Here is a 23,500-nt window from a genome sequence, read left to right as displayed (position 1 = left end):
GGAAACGGAGTGTCATGACTGTCCAGTAGCGTGAGCTAAACTATCGTTCCGATCCATTGAAGAATCAAGAATGCCCAATAGAATGATGTTGACTGTCAAAAGGGAAACTGACAAAAAGAGGGTAAGATTTAACCTCATTCTAACAACATTTAGGGGCTACATACATAAAACCTGTGTAGTATCAATACTAAAAGTGTGCATAAAAACAGAATTCTGAACTCATTCATACATAATTTCTTTGCACCATTACCTTTATAAATGTAATTTTGCGTAAGACATTTGGTACCATCCCATTTCCTTACAACATTAAATTAAAAACATTGTAAAACCACAGATTTTTGCAGATTTTCATTTGATTGTTTCTGATGAGAGTAATTCTGTGTGTGTGCAACTTATACATGAAGCTCTAAGCCTCTCTATTAATAGATTTACCATGATTGTAGAATTTTACTGTTTGACACATTGGAATTACATCAAGCAATTAAATAAGCAAATGTATTTCTTTAGGAGAGACAGCCTCATTTTTGTAGCCATGGTAGAAATGAAAGAAACAAATTCATGCAGTATTCACGTAAAATACAGACAAATACAAATAATAAGGATTACATCATATTAGTAGCCCAAATTGTGTATTACTAAAGCATGCAAACCAATTACGACCACCCCCAAGCAAGGTGTGTCTTGTTCTTGTTTGTTTTTATAGTATGGCTAAAGAGTCAAGACACTTTCGTAACTCTTTTAGTTTCAGATTAAGCAATGGTGTCCATGATTCATACATCCCAATGTACCACCATGAACCATGCCATAATACACATGAAAAGACATACAAAGCAAAAATCGCAACGTCAACAACATAAAAACCAAAGCCATAGCCACATACACATCCAGTCTACTCCCCTGTGTGTGAAATTGTACGATCATTTGCAAAGTTTGCAAGTGTGTGCATATACGTGGATTTGTGTTTATGTGTGTGTAACCCCAAGCAGCAGAGGAGGCTGATGTCTTCTTACCTGTTTGGGAAGACTGCTGTCCGCTGCGAGTCTTATCTGAGACCTCCCGTTTACGGCTGTCCACAGAGCGCAGGGACTGGCTACGAGTGCCAAGTCGGCCTTTGCCTGCAGGATGGGGTGGGGTTAGCAACTACAGTTGACTTCTGATTGGGCTGAGCTGTGCGACCTGATCACCTAAATCAGCATCAGCCATGCTTGGGATTTTGTGTGAACATGTTACATAGCTGAGGAGGAGTGAAATAGTGAACCTGTGTACATGTATCTGGTACCAATCACGAAATGTGTTCATACATCATCGGAGATTCCATGAGAATTTTGACACTTACGGTATGTGTGGTTGAAAGAGGGTGTGTGTCCTCAAAATGTATGCTTTGAACCCTGAGAATCGGCAGTGTGCAAGAAGGCGGCAAAATGGATCGAGCAGTGGATGGAGGATGAAAATAAGCAGACCATGCGGAACGGAGACACAGACAATCGAGGTGAAGACATCTGCAGCCGATGGCCTCGACCATGGAGTGGGTTATTTACTCATGGCCTCCATTTAAACTGAAATGGAGATCTACTCACTACAGTCACATTTACAGTGACTTGGTCAGTGTTGCCCTTACCAAGCATGGCCTCTTGCATTCCATTGTATTTCACTGGACTTAAACTCTTGCCTTTAGAGGAATACTGCCTGTACCCTATGGGTCCAATGAAAAGCACACAAAAATGGCTCATTCTATCATCAGTCTATAATTCTATAATTGTATTATGTTACACTGCAAAGAATATGTATATATATATATATATATATATATATATATATATATATATATATATATATATATATTTCTGTATTTTGGTTTTGTTTTCCAGGAAAATGATCTAAAAATCTTTAAAACAAGATAAGTTAACTTTAGTAGACAAAATTGCAGAAAATTACAAAAAACAAAAACCTTCTTTTAGAGAATACTTGTTTGTATTAAGTTACACAGCAAAGAATTTTAGACTTTTCTTAATCAGTATTTTTGTCCTGTTTTCCAATAAAACAAATATCCTTAAAAGAAGAAACATTTACTTAAGAGGCAAAATTGAATAATATTAAAATAATTAGACAAATGTATCGTATTTATAGCTTGTAGTTTATATAAATATAAATATTATATTAATGTTGTATTTATAATAATTATATATATAGAGAGAGCGTTTTATTTACATGAGAAGCAAAATTGCATAATATTAATAACACTTATTAATAACACATCTTAGTTAAAGCTTATAGTTAATATAAATATTTGTAATATTAATATAATATATTTATAATAATATTCATTATATTTATTATATTATATCATTATATTAAAATTTATATTATTAGTATAAATCTCATTTATATACTTTTCATATACAGTTTTATATATTGGTTTATAAATAGTTTTTTTTTTCTTACCCCATTTGCAATTTTTTTTTTTTATGTTTTAAGTGTAACCCTTACTATATTCTGTTAGATTTATGTTCCTGTGGGGATGAGGGTGTGGTCGTGTGTTTGTCTGCAGGAGAGGGAGAGTGGTAAGGCTCGTCAACTGGGCTGTCATTATCATTAACACCTGTCTCTTGTTATAGTGATGGTGGAGGGAGACCTGAAAAGGCCGACAAAGAGCATCAGTTGGCATAAAGAGATGGACCAGAGAGAAACTCTTGCTGTGTGTGTACAACCCGATTGAGTGACTTGTTTGTGTGTGATTATTTGGCCACTGAGTACCCTTTTTGTTTGAGTTTTGTGAACGAAGCTGAAGAGTAATAAAGTACTTCCGTTGACTATTTTCGCTGCCTCCTGACTCCTACATTTGCCCTGAAAATACTATCTCTGTTACAGTTCCTAATTCAAGATATTTTCTCTCAAAACTAGCCTTGTGATCTTACACAATTTTGCTAGGTAAATTCATCTTGTTTCAAGCGTGTTCAAAAGAAGAATGCTGATTAAGAATTTTTTTGCAGTGTATTGCTCTCTTATTCTGTCACACAGGAAGCATAACAGCTTGTTTTACAGTGAAATGTGAAGAATGTAAATGAGATGTCAGATAGCGAGAGACAGAGAGAGAAATCGCGTACTGTCAGAGTATGTACTGTATTTGATGGAGAATGCACTTCTTGGCCGGTAAAACAGTACATTCTTTAGGTATGTCTGCGAGTAGTATGAACAGATTTCAGACATACTTCATTCAAGAACGTGGGCATTGTCCCATGACCCGATACACACTCACTGAGCACTTTATTAGGAACACCTGTACACCTACTTATTCTTGCGATTATCTAATCAGCCAATCATGTGGAAGCAGTGCAATGCATAAAATCATGCTAATACGGGTCAGGAGCTTCAGTTAATGTTCACATCAACCATCAGAATGGGGAAAAAATGTGATCTCAGTGATTTCAACCGTGGCATGCTCGTTGGTGCCAGGCAGGCTGGTTTGAATGTCTCTGTAACTGCTGATCTCCTGGGATTTTCATGCACAACAGTCTCTAGAGTTTACTCAGAATGGTGCCAAAAACAAACAAAAAAAATCCAGTGAGCGGTAGTTCTGCGGACGGAAATGCCTTTGTTGATGAGAGAGGTCATTGGAGAATGGCCAGACTGGTTTGAGCTGACAGAAAGGATACAGTAACTCAAATAACCTCTCTGTACAATTGTAGTGAGCAGAATAGCATCTCAGAATGCACAACATGTCGAACCTTGAGGCAGGTGGGCTAAAACAGCAGAAGACCAAAAGAGGTGTCGAACACTTTATTAGGACCATAATGTTCCTAATAAAGTGCTAAGTGAGTGTATGATGTAATAACAACAAGCAAAAAAATTGTTCAAGTTTTGATAAACAAGCACCATTTAAGCACAAGGAACAACTTTCTTGATTTATTTAGCATTTAAAATTGAAAAGAGCCGCTCGACTCGCGGTTGTCTGAAATTTTTTTAAATCCAGCATTTTGAACGTGACATCTCCTCAGCTCCCATGGCATTATGGAATAGTAAAGTGTCCAGTTGTCAGTCCACACTTCAGAATTTGCCAGGAATAGTAGGTAATCTGGGTATTTCTTGATAATTATTTTATGAATACTGAGGATTCGGACAGTATACTACTCCATTGTCATACTGTTTTTGACATATTATACAGTAGGGAAGTAAGGATATTCAGTCGCAGTAAGAGTTATAAGGAAACAGAGAGGAACTGAGGTAGAGAGATGTTTGTGGTTGTGCACAGTCAAACAGTCACATGCACATGTGCATTAGCGTCAAAAGGAACTTACCAATGCAAGGCTGTGCGTTGCAAGGGCGGCCCTCCTCCAGAACTCCCTCACACAGGTACGCCTCCTCAGGAGGTGATTGACAAGTACGTGTACGTGTCTGGACCCCGCCCTCACATTCACTGCTACACTCCGCCCAGTTGCCCCACCCACTCCAGCCACCTGTATTAAACCCACACATACAACATAGACACACAAATTACCTGTGAACATAATGCCCAAGCAAAACCCATTTGTTAATAAATTTCCATGACACAAATTAAATTTCCATCCATGCTAAGCAATAATGTCTTTATTTCGTAATCCATTATGATGACACAAAGATGTAGGAATAGACCCATAAATACCAGTAGGATATGAGTCCCTGAGTTCTGCTGCCTCATGAATGTTTAATAGCAGACATTGCTGCCTGTCTGATCCCAAAGGCCCCGACAAATATGTATTAATCTACATGAATAGAACATGAATCTGGACCATGTCCAGCTGCAGACATTTTTAATTACTCACAAATCAATTGTACGTGGGAGGGTACGTAATTCTACACTCAGTTCTGGTCTACACAGAAAATGAGAACAGAAAAGAAAGGGAGGAAGAAAGAATTAGTAGAATGCATTAGAACACTATAGCATTTACTTTATATAGAGGGTCCATATTGACCTTATATAGACCAGTTAATATCAAATAAACCCCGCCTAGACGGTTCCACTTGAAGTAGCCCTCATGCGAGGCCCAAGTTAATACATTATGCCACATATAGGCAAGAAAAAAACTATTTATGCTCTTTCTGCAATGCTGATACAAATCAGCCAGCAGGCATGCGCTGAAAAGCAGAATCAATATCTCTTTGTTTGAGCAGGATGAGCGATTAATGGCAAATTGTTTACTTGGGGTGCTGAGATTGGTTTAGTTGCATGGTGCAGGAGACATATTCACCTGATAAACATAATGGATTCTAATCTTCAATGCCTCAGCCTTGAATATACAATCAAATGTCCTCCTTGCACAGCAAGTGACAATCACTTGCAAAATGAACCGGGCAGCTCTCAGAGTGCTAACTTGATTAATCCCATCCACCAATCATGCACCAAGTCAGATGGCTTCATCAACCAATGAAAAGTGGCATAAACAGCATGCATAGCCAATCCCTGCTCCACAGGGGACTATAAGTGGTAAAAATCAGACTATATATATGATATATAAACTTTTCAGTTTCTGTGCTGAATGACTTCAAATGTATTTAAATTAAATGGGAATATGAAGTGACAGTGAAAATGGGTATGTTAAAAAACGAGAAGGGTCAGAATATTCGTAAGGCATACAATCTTATTATAGAGAATAAGAAAAAATCCTGATACGGAAAAAATAATACCCATTTGGAGATAAGGTTATCTCTCTCTCTGTGAAAAACGATGGGAGAGTACAACCTTTTTTGGCTCAATAATCACAAGCTGGAGAAGAAAAGAGGGGCAGAATAATGTAGTTTTTATTATGCTTTCAATAATTTAGTGTGCTTCTCTTGATCGGTGGTAGCTCACGTACATTCAGAACCTCTGCATAGTATGTCATCTTTAAATTCTCATATTCGTCCTCTGCTTTTTATATTCGTGAACTCCTCCTCTATTATTCTGTCTTTTCCCCCATCTTTGCATTACAGCTGCGGCATGCACCTGTTTTCAGTGGATGAGTGTGTGGGTGGATATATATCATTTTGCCCATTAGTAAATACCACCTAGCTGAAAACCTTACCAAGCCTTCAAAGTCACCTTGACTACCCTTTATAGTTGGGCAGAAGCTTTGCAGCTCAAGTTACAGAAATCATCAGTACGAGATCTCACATAATCCCACCTACAACACCAAATAGAGCATCTATTACTAACAAAGCTCTTGCAGTACATTTAGATTACTGATTACTTAGAATTTTACTCTCTTTTATTTCTGCTTTTGTGTATTAAAACAGCTGTCTGCAGGGGACAAAAAGTGAAAGGCAAAACATGGTAAGTGCTGACACCCAGAGGATGCTACTAGTCATTGGAATCCATGCAGAAAACATTGAATGAGACAGCATGCAAACCATAGAGACAGAGAGAGAGAGAGAGAGAGAGAGAGAGAGAGAGAGAGAGAGAGAGAGAGAGAGAGAGAGAGAGAGAGTGTGTGTTTCTGTCCAGTGTTATTAACATATAAAAATAAAAAAATAAATTAAAAGATTTTAATTAACTGGAATAATAATAATAATAATAATAATAATAATAACATAATTAGAAACACTGAAACTAAACTAAAATACATTTCCATGACTCCAAAATTAGAATAAATTAACACGACTTCAAATTAATTTCTGATTAATTAATTTAATCTCTGAAATAAATTATCTTTTTGATACAAAGTATATTATAAAATTTGAAACAGGCTCTATTTAACATGAAAATGCCAGTAGATGGTGATAAATGAGAGGCCCTGAGAAATAAAGTCAAAACAAATAACTAAACTAAATTAAACTTAAAGGGATAGTTTCCAGACCTTTTTAAGTGATACATTTTCTAATTTCTCTTTGTTGTTACATCACCTCACCTTTACATGGTTTTTATAGGTTTTATTTATTTATTAATTAATTTTTCTGTTTTACTTTCAATTTGCCTATTTAAATTTCACTCAAAAATTAAAATTCTCACTTTCATGCCATCCCAGATGTGTATGACTTTCTTTGTTCTGCTGAATACTAACAAATATGTTTAGAAGAATATTTCAGCTCTCTAGGTCCATACAATGCAAGTGAATTTGTCTGGAATTTTGAAGCTCCAAGTAATCCATGCAACTCCAGTGGTTTAATATATGTCTTCTGAAGCATGGCAGTCACTTTGGGTGAGAAACAGATCAATATTTCAATCCTTTTTTTTACTATAAATCTCAATTTTCACTTTGAATTTCAGAATTACATTTGGAGACATAGATTTTACCACTGGAATTACTTTTATGCTGCCTTTATGTGATTTTTGGAGCTTGAAAGGTCTGGTCACCATTAACTTGCATTGTATGGACCTACAGAGCTGAAATATTCTTCTAAAAATCTTTTTTTGTGTTCTGTAGAAGAAAGTCATTCACATTTGGGATGGCATGAGGGTGAATAAATGATGAGAGAATTTTTATTTTTGAATGAACTTTAAATAGGCAATTTGAAAGTAAAATAGAAATACCAAAAAACAAATAAATAAATGTAAAACTATAAAAACTATGTAAAGGTGATCTGATGTAACAATAAATAGAAATGAGAAAATGTAACACTTAAAAAAGGTCAGGAAAAATCCCTCTTGCTATCTTATCTTACTCTTTAAAAAAGGTTCAAAGACTTAAAATGTCTTTTCTTATTGATGGAGAAACCAAACAGATAACATCTGGCCTTCTGGAAGTATTTGAGCAAAAAGGAAATCAGCCATTCATCATCTCACTCCTTTTTCCCTCTGTCTATCTCTGTCTCTCTTCCTGATGGCTAAAGCTCACAGGTCAAATCCACTGTTCAGTGTGCATGTGTGTGTATTACTGAAGTCAGTATCCTGCTTAGAAAAAAATATTTGAACAGCTGTGCTTACACATCTCATTGATTAACCTCACTCCAGGGGCAGGAAACACAACTCAGTTCTGCTCCCTTAACGCTTCACATAATCTTTCCCCTTTTGAGCCACATCCCCCAAAATGCCCCATGCAAACCCACAGTCAATTAAGCACCACTACTAGTGCTGTAAGCCACAATTTACATGCTGTTTACACTCTGTAGTAATGGTTTCTCTCTGAAACGTGAAGTGCATTAAACTAGCCAACATTTAATTTCTATTTGTAACATTTGGAATTGAGATTTTTGTTGGTTTGAAACTGTGAAATAATGTTCCCTATTATGCAGTTGGAGAAAAAGTATATGAACCTGTTGGATTTACCTGTATTTCTGTATACATTTTAAATAAAATGTAATCTGATCCTCACTTAAATCACAACAATAGTCAAACTTAGTCTGCTTTAACTAGCAACACACAATGATACGTTTCCATGTCTTTATTGAAAAAAAAAAAAAAAAAAACATTTGATGTGAAGATCATATATCATATTTTGTTACCAATTTATTCAGAAATCCAAGTAATCATATTTGCCCATGTTTGCTGGGCATATCTGAAACATTCTAGGCAGCAGGCAGTGTATTTGTCTCTTAATTAAATCAAATAATATACATAGAACTCATTCAGATATGTAATGACACCATTTAATCTATCATTCCACATATTCTAGTAAATACGCACATATATTAAATGATAAATAATGCAATTTATTCTTCATTATGATTAAAACTGTCTCTAATTGTGCAACAAATGTTTTCGAACAATGCATGGTAATTGATGATATTTATATAAAGTTCAATAAGGCACAGTTTAGACAATAAAGCAGTTTGCTCTGTTGTTTTGTTTTCTGGTGACATGCGATCAATCACATTCTCTTTCATTGGCTCATTGGTGAGCAATTAATTGAACAAGCGAGTTGTAAATCTCTTTTATCACATAGACTCAAACAATATGATCTTTTTGACGGTGATAATAATAATCAAACTTCTGCTGTGTCTTTCAATTGTCACACAATGACAAAATCTCTGACCTCTTTATGGCAGAGTGCATTTAAGACCTGTGTCAGATGGGGGGCTTGGGGTCCAGATGGTTTACTGATGAGCAAGATAAACAGATCAAAAGTACGACAGCGATATGAATAAGGGTTTGGTTGAACGTTCTTCGGTTGCAGGTGTGGGTCAGAGAAGTCGACGTTTCAATTCCAAAGATGGATGCCTCTCTTCAGCATGAACAAAAGGGGAAAAAAACAGCACAAATCAAAAACACCTTCACTAAAAGGATCAGATGGGCCTCCCACTTTTCACAGGCTCACAGATGAGTGGAAAAATAACAGGCTTTTCTTATTTTCCCCTCGCACATCAATCTTAGGCAGAGAAACATCTGCTCATAAGAGCAAATGGACGTGGGTGTACATAGGTGTAACATTCTGGCAGGCTTGACTGAAGACAGGGCGAGACGAAGATGTGTGAAAACCCAAGTGCAGATTTATTTACAGTGCTGATATCCAAAACATGAATCCAAAACAAGACAAACATAAACGACTTGACTAAACTATAAACTTAGACTTAACTAGGAACCGAATAGACTGGACATGGAAACAGAGTTACAATCAACAATACTCAACAAGGACTATAGCAAACATGATGTCTTAAATAAACTGACAAGGGAAACACATGACAAAGACAACCAATGACAAGACTTGACTAATTACAAGATAACAAGACTACTAAACAGGAACCCATACCAAAACAGAACTGACAACAAGTTTAGAAGTCAATAAACCAATGAGATATCAGGATATCACAAGACTAGACGAGGAAAACTCAGAACTACAAACTAAAAGTCTTAAATACACCTAGTGACCTCTAGTGGCAGCTAGGGCAAATGTCCCAAGTTTAACATAGCCCCCCCTTTAAGGAGTGACTTCTGGCGCTCCTAAACATAACACCAATAAAAATAAATAAATTGTTAATGGGAGGAGTAGGACATCATGGAACCGGCAGTCCAAGAAAGCACAGGGGAAACGAGAGGGCAAAACGGACAAGGCGGCCAAGGCAGAGCAAACAGGGAGTCCGAAGACCGATGTGAACCAGGAGACCAAGCAGGTCAGGGTAGATCAAGCGGACGCTCAGTAGACCAGAGCGGAGCCAGTGGCCAGGGAAGTTGTTCCAGAAAGGGAGCAGAGTCTGGCGGTTTGAGAGGCCAGGAGGTCAGGAGACCAGGACGGAATTGGCAGAGGGTCAGGGGACCAGGACGGAACTGGCAGAGGGTCAGGAGGTGAAGCGGAATGGAGCCACTGAAGGTAGGGACTCCGAGAGAAGAGCTACCAGGGATGGAGGCTCAGCAGATGGAGCCAGAGTTGGAACTGCTGGAGGATCAGGAATTTAAATCTCAGGGGCGGAGCCGGAGGTGGAGTGGGTGGAGACACAGGGAATTGAGACTCTGGGGCGGAGCCGGAGGTGGAGCGGGCGGAGCCGCTGGAGGATCAGAAATTTGAGTCTCAGATGGAGTGGGGGGAGTCACTGGAGGAGGAGCGAGCGGAGCCACAGGAGGAGAAGTCTCAGGAGCAGACAGAGCCTCGGAAGGCTCAGAAGTCAGAGCAGCTGGGGACTCAGAGAGCAAGGCACTAGGGGACTCGGAGAGCTCCTTGGCAGAGGCCAGGGAAGCTGAGGATTCTAGGGGCAAAGCTGTGGAAGACTCAAGGGGTGGAACCGTTGAAGACTTGTCGACAGGCTCGGGGGAATGGACAGGCTCATCAACAGCTTGGGGAACTGGACAGCCTCTGGGAACTGGACAGCCTCTTCGAAAGCCACCATGTTCAGAACCGCTGGCAGCGACTGGGAAATGACCTCCATGGCTGTGAGCACTCAGTGGCCGCTAGGGCAAATGTCCCAAGTGTAATAATAGGAACACTCACACAAACACACCCACTTTCATGCACTTTCAGTTCTTGGAACCGTGACCTTGGATCGTCACATTTCGGCTGAACTGCCCAAAACCATATCTGACTCTTTGAAACTCTGTGAAATTTAAAAAGAAAAAAAGTTAATCTAATTTCAAATGTGATACAAAAAGGAAAGCAATTTCCTGAATTGATGTAAAGGCAACATATGCAGTTGTATTCTCAAATTGGTATGTATTGAGCATAATTAAAACAAAATATTCAAACTAATTACAAATGGCAAAATTTTATGGCATTTCATTAAGGTGAAAATTCCAAAATCATAAAAGTGCTTCAGACAAATCATGCAGAGGTCAGAAACTGTATTTCACCCCAAACTGTACTTTTAACAGCAAATCCATTAACCTTAATGTGCTCCAGGTCTATACCAGTGAACTCATTAAATGATTTTGACGACTTTCCATTGACAAGAATGCAGGTGGAAATTTTATAATGCTTCTATTCAGAGTCAGTTGTAAAACACATAGACTGTGATAAAGTTCAGGACTAAAAGGAACTAAAAGGATAGTTCAGCCAAAAATGAAAATTCTCTCAACATTTGCTCACCCTCAAGCCATCCCAGATGTGTATGACTTTCTTTCTTTTGCAGAACACAGTCTTAAAGTCTTAAATTCTGTTTTGATGAAGAAAGAAACTCAGACACATCTTGGATGGCCTGAGGGTGAGTAAATTATCAGCAAATTTTCATTTCTGGGTGAACTATTCCTTTAAGGTGGCAATTCCAAAATCATAAAAGACTACAGACAAATCACAAACAATATCGTGTCTACATCAAATGTATGTGGCATGTAGCAACGTAACAAAATTAAATCATGTCCATTATAATGAACAGAGCTGTCTACTGCAAGCACCCAATGAGAAAGTCTTTAATTGATGGATGTCCAGTTTCAGTTTTTTGCATACTGCATAGCTAGTACAGCCACTTTATTCTCTTTATCTGACAAAAATGAACGTTTTTTTATTTACAAACATTTTAAATGAATTGCTTTAAATTTCATTCGTTATATACAGTACGTTTAAATAGCTGACTGTCAAAGCCAGCTTGTGATGTTTCTGGAGTATTGCCTAATCATCTAAATCTACTAAACCATCTTTTGCTTCTAATAATATGTATACACAGTTTTAAAATGATCTATTCTAAAATAGTCAGTATAAATTAAGCTTAGCAATGGATTTCTAGTGGAAATAAAGTAGGAAACAAAGAAATTCACCCATGCTTAGGGAGTGGAATCGTAAGGGATTTAACGATTCCAGTTCTGATTCCTATTCCTCTAAATGCTATTCCTATTCCTTGCCTGTTTCTGTTGCTGACGGCATGCTGCGTGAATGTTTGTAGCTTGCTAGCCTGCTTAGCATTGCTTATTCTTATATGTTCATCATTTTATCTTTTGCCATATTACCGCGTGCTTTGGGTTTTTCCACTTTTCTACTGTTTCATTTGTGTGTATTATACAGCGCGTACCCGTTTCTGCCGTTTTTTTTTTCTTTCTCCTTTTTCTACTTTTTTCTGCTTATCAACATCTTGTGTTTCGGCTGCCTGCATTCATTTTCTCCACTGTGTTTTACACAGATTATTGCATTAATCTCAAACATCTGCTGATTAGGAACCACATCAATCTCAAATCCTCGCCGCTCAAGAACAACCATAACAACAACAACAACAAACAACTGTGGTAAGTCATGGCATCCGCTCATGTTATTTCTTCTTGTATTACATGCCACATGTTTACTATAGCTTCTTCCATCAGCAGAGAGGGATTCACATTTGATAAATGTAAGGAATTAGTCAGGCTGAAGGAGAAGGTTACTGATCTTGAGACAAGCATCCGAACACTAGTGGAGGTCAGTGAGAAAGAGAAGCCGTTAGTTCCTGTTTCGGGTGAAGGTAGAAAAGCAACCAACAAGCACACTTTGGTTCCAGTTCTAGAGTCCCCACAGCAGGGTGACTGGGTGACATCTCGGCGGCATACTCGCTCAGCAAAGCGACACCGCTCTCCCATTCCTGTTAGAGTTTCCAGTCGATTCTCCCCACTCAGTGATTCACCCAACTGAGAATCATGTTGAAAGAGCCTTAATAATTGGTGATTCTATTGTAAGGAACATGGAAATAGAGATTCCAGCCACTACTGTTAAATGCATTTTGGGTGCCAGAGTGTCTGACATCAGATCAAATTTACAAGTGCTGGCTAATGCTAAATGTAGATTTTCTAAAATTGTTATTCATGTCGGCACTAATAACTAATGCTTCACCAGTCAGAGAGCATTAGAGATAATGTTAAAGAGGTGTGTGAACTTGCAAAAATGATGTCAGACACTGTAATATGCTTGGGCCCACTCCCTACTCGTCATGGTGATGAGGTTTATAGTAGATTAGTGTCACTGAATGGCTGGATGTCTGAGTGGTGTCTGGAGAACAGCATAGGATTTATAGACAATTGGAGTTTTTGGGGTAGACCAGACTTGTTAAAGAGAGACGGACTCCATCCCTCCAGGAAAGGTGTCACTCTCCTCTCTAGTAATTTGGCTAATAGTCTTAATAATGACAGTATTTGACTAACTGGGGCCCAGGTCAGGAAGCAGACAAACTGGTTAATCCGAACATCTGCTAGCTGCCTTGAGACATCACATAGGTCACATAAACTACAACAAATAGTGACTGTATCACCAAGATATCATATAGAGACTGTGTCTGTTCCCCGAACTACCAAACACAAACCCCTCACTAAATCATTTAGAAAAAATATGATTAAGGTTAAACTAAAAAAAAAAAAAAATTGAAGATAAACATTATATAAAGGTAGTGCTACTAAACATTAGATCTCTTTCAACCAAAGCACTAATTGTAAATGAAATTATTACAGATCATAGTTTGGATGCGCTCTGTTTGACTGAAACCTGGCTTAAACTGGATGAATATATTAGTTTAAGTGAATCTACTCCCCCAGGTTATTGTTATAAACATAAGCCTCATCTGGGTGGAGGAGGAGGTGCTGCTACAATTTACAGTGAAGTTGTTGGTGTTACTCAGAGGACAGGATATAAGTTTAAGTCCTTTGAACTAATAATGCTAAATATGACACCGTCAGATATAAATAAAAAATATCTGTCATCTTTTGCCCTTGCTACATTATATAGATCACCCGGGCCTTACTCTGGTTTCCTTGGTGAATTTGCTCATTTTCTATCTGATCTAGTAGTTAATGTAGATAGAGCTTTAATTGTTCGTGACTTAATTCACATAGATAATGAAAATTACACATTGGGATTAGCATTTATTGATATTCTCAACTCTCTTGGAGTCAGACAAAATCTGACAGGACCAACTCATCACCATAATCATACTCTAGATTTAATTCTGTCATAAGGAGTTTATGCTGATACTATAGAAATTCTACCGCAGAGTGATGACATCTCAGATCATTACCTCGTCTCTTTTTTGTTGCGATCAGCTAATGTCATTCAATTTACACCACGCTATCGTTCAGGTAGAACTACTCTTTCAACCACTAAAGATAGCTTCACTAATAATCTTCCAGAATTGTCTCACATACTCAGTAAGCCAAAAAGTCTAGAAGAGCTTGATGAAATAACAGAAAATATAAATACAGTCTTCTCTATCACTCTTGATAGTGTGTATTAGGAATAAAGCATCGACTGAACCAGATATTCCGTCGCAACACAATAGTAATGACTTTCTTTACTGATAACATTGAAATAATCAGAAATAAAATTGGAACTATGCAATCAACTGTCACAGCACCTCCGAAAACAGTGTCTCACAATTTTGCTCACAAGCAACTTCAATCCTTCTCTGTCATAGGTCATGAAGAGCTAACAAAACGTATCAAAAAATCAAAAGCCACAACATGTATGTTAGATCCAATACCATATAAGCTCTTAAAAGAGGTATTCCCAATAATATCAGAACCTCTTCTTAATATTATTAACTCCTCGCTCTCCTTAGGATATGTCCCAAGAAACTTTAAAATGGCAGTTATCAAACCACTTATTAAGAAGCCATAGCTTGATCCTAGAGAACTGGCTAATTACAGACCGATTTCAAATCTACCATTTATGTCAAAAATACTAGAAAAGGTAGTGTCTTCCAAACTATGTTCATTTCTACAAAGAAATGTAATATATGAACAATTTCATTTAGGATTTAGGCCCCATCACAGTACAGAGACTGCACTTATCAGAGTTACAAATGACTTGCTCTTATCATCTGATCACGGCTGCATTTCTCTTCTAGTGCTTTTAGATCTTAGTGCTGCCCTCGACACCATAGATCACAACATTCTCTTGAATAGGCTGGAGAATTATGCTGGCATTACTGGACTTGCATTAGCATGGTTTAGGTCCTATTTATCAGACTTCTACCACTTTGTATGTGAAAACAAGGAATTGTCAAGTCAAACAAAAGTTAAGTATGGAGTGCCACAGGGATCAGTTTTAGAACCTCTGCTTTTCTCCATATACATGCTTCCCCTGGAAGATATTATCAGGAATCATGGAATAAGTTTCCACTGTTATGCTGACAATACCCAACTTTATATTTCTTCTAAACCCAATGAAAATTCACAATTCTCCAAATTAGCAAACTGTATCAATTAAATCAAAGACTGGATGGCCAGAAATGTCCTTCAACACAATTCGGACAAAACAGAGGTACTAATGATTGGACCAAAAACCTCTAAAATATCATTTGAATCTCAATGGATGTACTGTTATGTCGTCTTCTTCTGCAAAGAACTTAGGTGTTATATTTGATACCAATCTGTCCTTTGAAATTCAAATTTCCAATGTTTGCAGAACTTCTTCTTCCACCTGAGAATTATTGCTAAAGTACAACACATGCCCTCTGTTGCTGATGCCGAAAAATTAATTCATGCGTTCATGACCTCAAGACTAGATTATTGTAATGCATTACTGGGAGAATGTCCAGCAAGTTCAATAAATAAACTTAGTTCAAACAATTAATTCAAAATGCAGCTGCCAGAGTGCTGACTAGAACCAAGAAACTTGTTAATATTAGCCCAATTTTATCGTCATTACATTGGCTACCTGTTAAATTTCATATACATTTTAAAATTCTACATACAAAAACTACATACAAAGTTTTGAATGGTCTAGCTCCACAGTACTTAAGTGACCTTCTGACATGCTATATTCCATCATGTTCATTACGATCACAAAATTCTGGCTTGTTAATAATTCCAAGAATATCAAAATCCACAAAAGGAGGTAGATCCTTTTCATATTTGGCTCCTAAACTATGGAATAGTATCACTCACAGTGTTCGGGATGCAGACACACTCACTCAGTTTAAGTCTAGACTAAAGACTCATCTATTTAGCCAGGCATACACCTAATTTATCCATCAACTCACAATTAGGCTGCTTTAGTTAGGTCTACCAGAACCAGAAACATCCATCATGATCTATAACTCTGCATAAAATTTAATGGCATCTACGCTAATATTATTCTATTTGTCTCCAATTTTGGGATTCATATCCCGAGGTTACCAGAGCCAGCCAGATCCAGCTCCGTTCCTGCTTGGTGTCAGACTCCACTGCTACGTGTCGCTAAGAGATGATGACAAACTACAGCCGGTGCTAGCCAGACATCACTTCAGTCTTTTGACTTCAGAGGATGAACTGATGCCAACTCTAACTGTAAGACATTGGATACTTCATAAGCCACTGACTGAACCTTGGACTTAGGATGGACCCCACGAACCTCACCGAAATGACCTGCAGGTTGAACTGCGATGCACCTCATCATTTATCTCTGCCTGCATCACCTTTGTCTATTGATGGACTACTCTCTTGAAATGGAATACATAGACTATCATTAAATTGCCAACAAAAGCCTTCATCAGCTAACAAACAAAGGACAATGCATCTATGTGAACTTCTGCAGTTAATCCAGGATGGATTTCAAAGACAGTCATTAATCTTAAAGTTCATAAAAAAAAAAAAATATATATTTTTAAAACACTGGACCTTAACACTTACTTAATTTACAAATTTAAAACCATGACTTGCACTACACACAAATAACTAATATTGGCATTATATTCATGTTGTTTAGCCAAAGGGGAACTGGCCCCCACAGTGAGCCTGGTTTCTCCCAAGGCTATTTTTCTCCATTAACCAGCATCTTATGGAGTTTTGTGTTCCTTGCCACAGTTGCCTTCAGCTTGCTCACAGGGATTCTAAATACAATTATTATTTAATTTCTATACACATTTTACAATCATATTTAATCAAACTACGCAATGATCACTGTAAGACATTATAGATATTACAGTTTAATTAGTATTTTATTTTTTTGTTAATGCATGATTTCCTCCTGTAAAGCTGCTTTGAAACTATGTGTTTTGTGAAAAGCGCTATACAAATAAAAATGACTTGGCTTAATGTTTCTAGTTCCTTATTGGTTCCATTAATGAGTCTTTTGAGGAAGAAAAGTTCAGAAATTGGAAATGTAATTCAGATTGAATTTACTGTCCTCAGCAATCTGTTACCAAATAATGTGATAATTTCATATTTTAACAGATTTTTGCAAATGGTTGAATGGTTGAAAAGGACTTTTTAATTAAGATATTTTATTCATACTTTCATTTGTATAAAATACCTCAAATTAAACAAACCTCATAATGCATATCTCTAACTATACATTTTTCATATCAACAACCATGCAGTAAATACTGTGATTAAGTCTTGTGAGCCTTATGTCAGACATGACAAAATGAACGACCTGCAGTTCAGTAAGTATTTGATTTACCTCAAAGAAATGATAAAAGTGATTTGTCCAGGAGGAAGTTGCTAATTGATTAGTGGTGTAGCAGTGCTGCTGAATGGTAGCATAGGAAACACTAATGAGTATTTTAGCGCAGTGTTGCATCCGCATCGGTGGAAGAATCAATAATGGAACCGAAAGTCATGAAAATCTTTCAAATGGTTGTTGGTTCCTAACCTTATCCATATAACTGTGGCTAAAGTTGATCCTCGTGTTTACAGCTGATTGGTCCATGATTAGTAATAATTTTGAGGTTACCTGTAGTTTAGACAGCCTCTGACCTGACGCAACGTCGGCAGACTGAGATAAACTGTGAGTACTGCACCTGCAGCTACTTGTGAACGCTTCACTTGGTGAATGTAAACAAGATTTTTTACTGCATCGAGAACACTGCACCTTATTAGTGTGGTCAAAAGAGGGAGAGCATGAGAGAGAAAGATAATGTGCGTTAGCCCCCATATGGTAGTAAACCTGATTAAAACAACCTGAGTGTCTCATCCTGAGTTAATATTCCTATGGTAACCACTTGGGTGCTACAAGTATGTTCCACGGCCTAGGTGCATTAGGCACTCCTACATGCCCATTTGTGGAACCTCTCAAGAGTGTGAGGCTTTATCAGGCAAATAACCCCTAATCCCTCTAATCAAACCATTCATCTCTTGCTCTCACTCTATCTCTCACTCGTTTGCTCTGGGTCAGTCTCAGTATGATAGAAGACATTTTCCATTTTTGATGGATTCTGTTTAGTATGGACTGTGGGTTAGATGTGACTAAGAGAGAAGGGTAATCATTTGGTTTCATACAGCACTGTTGTCTCTCTCCCTTCGTCATAGACAGAAAAACACACAAGCACACACACCCATGCACAAACACAACAGGTCTATATCCAGGAGCATGTGTTCGCTAATAAGCAGCTCTCCAGGGCTTTTTACAGCACAGTTGGGCCCAAACACCACTCTGCGATGTGAGGATGTGTGCTTATGATTGTACACGGTGGGTAAATCTCACAAAAAAAAATTTCAGGTCACTTCAAAATCAAAAGGAAATAAATAAATATTAAGCATAAATGTAACGTTCCGTGTTGTTGTGTTCATTTTTGCTGTTGTGCTCTGATCTTTCTCTCTGTCTCTCTGTGTGTGTGTCTATTCCAGGTGCCGCTGATTCGCAAATTGTTTGCTCCACCTTAACGATGGCGATTGGCTGTTCCTGACTGTGTGTCTTAGGCTACGTCCATAGCGTTTTTGTTTTTGAACCGCTCTCTGTCCACACTGGCATTTTCAAGCATTTTTCCAAAAGTTTCTCGTCCACACTGAAATGTATGAAAACTCTTAAATCCCCTTTCTGCGCATTCAAAAAAAATCACTGTTCCATGTACGGCCTGAAACGCAGTTGTCCTTATGTTCCGTCGCCGGACAGAAATTCTGAGTAAACTTCCCTTCACCTTTGAAGGTATGCAATGTGAATGTTGTACAAAGTAACATTTATCTTTAACGACGCTATCAAAGTGAATACCAGGCACAACAACGCTGCTACAACATGGGCCACCATCTTGATTGTTTTGGGTTGAATGGATCACAAGAATGCATCACATGACAACAAATCCGTCATTGTTTTCAGATATCTCCGTTTCCCTGTCCACACTACAACGTGAAGACGGTGTTTTCAAATATATCCACTTGGGAGAGCGTTTATGAAAAGATCCTTTTTCACTGTCAAAAACAGCATCTCAGTGTGGACATAAAACAAAAGTCAAATGAAAACGCATTAGTGTGGACATGGCCATACAAAATCCACGTTCTGCCTGTGAGATGCGAGCTGTTGTGACTTCAAGCCAGTCACACTTCTCCACGCACCCCTATAGCCGTCAGACCAACACCTTGTGCTTGAGAACTGCAAGAGTTCTTTACATTTGTGCTCATCAATAACAGTGTCTGATTCAGTGCTAATCAGTTTGAGGGGTGACCTGTCCTGTTTATTTAATATCGTTCTAATATCTGTTTCTCTATAAATTTAGGTTAATTTAATTGTATTTGTGTTTATTTTTTCAGGTGGCTTTTCTTTTTTTTTTCTTTTGAAGCCATTTTGGCCCAGGGGTCACCCTTAAGCCAAATACTTGCTGCTCTTTCTCTATTTTTTTATTTTTTATTCTAATAAATCAAACATTGGATCTATGATCTTGGTCTTTCTGGGTTTTTGGTCTGATGGATGTGCCGGGAGTCCATCTTGCATCACCTTTACGGAGTCCTAACCCCCAGGGGACGTAATAAAGAAATTAGTATTGTTTGGATTTTTCATGACAATTAACCAGTCACAGTACACAAGCAGGAAGAAGGACCCAAGTGCAGGAATGAGTGAAAACAAAATACTTTTATTAAACAACAGAAACAAACAGGCAACACAAAACTCTCATGAGGGGGAGGAAGGAAGGAAGGAAACAAACAAACAAACAAACAAACAAACAAACAAACAAACAAACAAACAAAACAGGACTGGGACTGCCAAAACTCACAAATACAAGTGGAAAGAGGGCACAATATATAGAACCAAACACATGAGAAACAGGTGCAGACAATCAACATGAGGAAGACTAAACGAGAAGGCGTGGCAGGAGGAAACAAGCAGGCAGGGTTAGGAGTGTGCATGGCAGACAGAAAACAAAACAAAGCCATGTGCTCAAACACAAGACAGATACACATTAACAGACAACAGAAAGGAGAGGGCTGTCAGACCGAGGTCGTGACATAACCATGTTTCTTGTTCAAATTCTGATTACTGTAGGCTAATGCATGTGGGTGTTTAACTTTTTATTTATTTATTTATTTTTTTATTCCCCTTATTCTCAGTGGTGATTATATTTTCATTACAGCAATACAATCATTTTAATCGGCATACATTAAAAACAGTGCAACAAATACTGCTTTGATTTATAAATACTGAGCAATTTAAATAATATAACTTTTTTGCATTATAGCTATGAGAATGAAAATGCAAATACTATGCAAACGAGAAAGGGGGAGAAGGGGTGCTTAATTGTCTTGAAAATAATATCACAATGAAACCATTAAAATCTTAATGGTCCTGAAAATAGGCTTCAATTTCTTTAAACAATATATAATGTCTTTCTTTTCTTTTCTTTTTTTTTTTCAGGGTGAACGTAGACCAGGACATGTTCTTTGTTTTACGAGATTTAGCCTTGACATTTTCAACTAGCTGTGAACAATTAGCCACAATGTTTACCTTGAAAAAAAGGGGAAAAAAGAGACAGTGTCGTTTTAGGTATTAATGAGAATCTGAGATAAGTTGAGACAGAGTCAATTCTAAAATGAACAGTGAAACATTGATATTCTCCTGAATGACAATGTAACATAGTTTTGGAAAAAATAACCTCAAAAATCCCCCGGTGAAAGTGTGCATGAAATAACACTGAACCCCTGCAGCAAGACAGATGTCTGACAAATTAATTTTTTTCTCTTTTCCTGTATGTGTTTACCATGGACTAGTTACAGTCTCATGGCTAACATACATATTTTAAACACATATACACACCCTAACACACAACCAACCTGAGGCATTTTATTATCAAGCACACAGGCAGTAAAACTGCTTAATTAAAACATGAATATTTCATGAGCTCTGGAGTGCTGTGGAGGGGCCATGAGCTGTGGAGGGGCCATGAGCTTACATTGGCAATGTTAATAGACAGCGAGTGAGCAAAAGAGAGCGAGAGAGGAAGAGAGAGAGAGCGTGATAGAGACCATCCATCCAGCAGAGATAAGGACTGTGCTTATCCTTCTTTGAGCAGTGGAAGCTCTTTTCTAAGCAGCGTGCTAAAATTGAGTGTGCCCCTGGTGGCCAAACACGCACACAACCATTCATCCACACACGGAGACTGAGCACCGCCTGCACAACCATCTACAATGAAACTGCTCAGCATGAACCAGCTCACAAATGCACACCTATGTGTGTGCCCAACTGTTAAAAAGAGAAACAACAAAAGAGTGATAAGTTATATAAGTGATCAATTATTCTGCCTGAACACAAAGGACTGTGGACTATGGGGACAGTCAGTTTAAATCCTTTTGTTTAGCAACATCACAACCCATCTATAATCTATAATTGCCTGCTTCAAGCAATTCAAAGCACCTTGCTGAGAAATAACAAGAACACACTTTCATCTTACTTAACTAAAGCTCTCTGAGACACATCCATCCAAAATAGGGAAAAGTGCAAGTCATGAGGACAATATTTTCTTCTCTCTGCTCTCATCATCGCTTGACACCTGAACTTTTCTTCCCACTCCCCTCTCCCTCCATTTCTTTATAAACTGTCTCTCTCTTTCTGGCTCTGTCCGTCAATGGCTTAAGAGACAGCGTTTTTGTATTAAGGCACCATAATGTCACATTTAGAACAAATTCAATTGAGCTAAATAATTGACATTTATCAAACATCCTTAAAATAAGGTACATTTACTTGAGAAGCAAAATGATATAAGATATTAAGTCTTGTTTTCAAAGAAATCTAACAAATAAGAAATAAATATAAACTTAATTCAAAGGAGAAACCAGTTTATTTTTCTAACCCCACTGGCAAACAGTTTTATTTCTTGTAAGGAAATCTGCCCCAAAAGTTGTTTGGGGGGGGGGGGGGGTCGCTATCATTTTCTGCATTTCGCTGCCCCCTTCGGCAAATTGTGGTGCCGTTTTGTGGCCCGTTCTGCATAACGCGGCGTCCCATTTCAGCTTATCACAGCCCATTCAGCCACATTTCGCAGCCGGCCCTTCAGGAAAAGTCCCAGTTCTCCCAATGGCCAGTCCGCCCCTAGTAGTGTGAGAAGTATGTTCACACTGAAAACACAATCATAAGAAGAGTATTATGAGTACCCGGATGATGTACAGTAAGTCCTTCAACCAACATAACAGAGTGTGGAATGTTGGACACTTCATACACAATATTTACAGTGGTCCTGGCTTGCCCTACGTAGCAGAAAGGGTGGAATAATCTGGCCACGATACTGGCCTGACAAAACAGTTGTAAATACTGTTTAATGTGACAACTAGTAAAACTTCTATGAAGACAGCACCTTGAAAAGTGTGCTTTACCATCACTCAAGCTGTTTGAATATGTACATTATTTGAAATATAAATGTTTGACTAAGGTTGGCTAGCATACAAAAGCTAGCAGCAACACATTGATGAATGCTTCTGTGTAGTAAAAAACATTAGTGTTCCAATTGAAACAATACTGTACTTTGAAAATTCATACATTGGATGGCCAAGTGCATACTGTATAGTGTAACTGCAGTGCAGTGTAATTTGGGACACAGCTTGTTAGATTCTCTGAAAACAAGACTTAATATCTTATATTATTTATCTTGTTTTAGGAATGTGTAGATATTTTTACTGGAAAAGTAAGACAAGAATACTGAGTGAGAAAATGTTTTTTGCAATGAAGGCATCTTAGTAGACAGGATGTGATGCTGGGTTCGAATGTGCCTCCATATACTACCTGAAAAGGCAGCTCTTTTCAGGTTTCAGACACAGCCTCTCTCATTCTTTCTTACTTCCACTCTTCTTCCACCTCTGAGCGATGAGTCACACTGACACAATAGACACGCCTTTAGCATTTTAAAATGGAACGCACACCTACCCTCTTATGTGTCCCACTATCTCATCATTTTCACTCACCACTGTCCCTCCAAGAAAGCAGAAAGGAAGTGGGGGTGGGGTTGTATATGGAGGCACATCTCCACATGGGCCACACGTAAACTGGACAGCCTATAATTAATAATGCGCTGGGGACATCCATGGAGTGATAGGTCCAAGAGAGCAACATGATAATGA

At 38.0% G+C, this 23,500-nt stretch overlaps 1 protein-coding gene across 9 annotated transcripts in view; it reads right to left on the bottom strand.

Moving 5' to 3' along the window:
• adgrb1a (adhesion G protein-coupled receptor B1a) overlaps window positions 1-23,500 on the bottom strand; it is a 136,028-nt gene that overhangs the window by 70,048 nt on the left and 42,480 nt on the right. For 8 of the 9 annotated variants that reach the window (XM_051721289.1, XM_051721283.1, XM_051721287.1 and 5 more), the window contains exons 3-4: window positions 4,296-4,454; window positions 1,011-1,115 (exon numbers count right to left, since the gene is read on the bottom strand). In XM_051721289.1, the coding sequence (XP_051577249.1) occupies window positions 1,011-1,115; window positions 4,296-4,454 (264 nt within the window). The remainder of the gene's footprint in view (window positions 1-1,010; window positions 1,116-4,295; window positions 4,455-23,500) is intronic. The other variant, XM_051721290.1, reaches the window with a different exon arrangement.

This window comes from Myxocyprinus asiaticus, chromosome 16, assembly GCF_019703515.2.
Source record: "Myxocyprinus asiaticus isolate MX2 ecotype Aquarium Trade chromosome 16, UBuf_Myxa_2, whole genome shotgun sequence".
In the NCBI taxonomy this organism is placed as follows: domain Eukaryota; kingdom Metazoa; phylum Chordata; class Actinopteri; order Cypriniformes; family Catostomidae; genus Myxocyprinus; species Myxocyprinus asiaticus.
The sequence above is the reverse complement of the archived record's forward strand: the minus strand, read 5'-3'. Positions and strand labels throughout refer to the sequence as shown.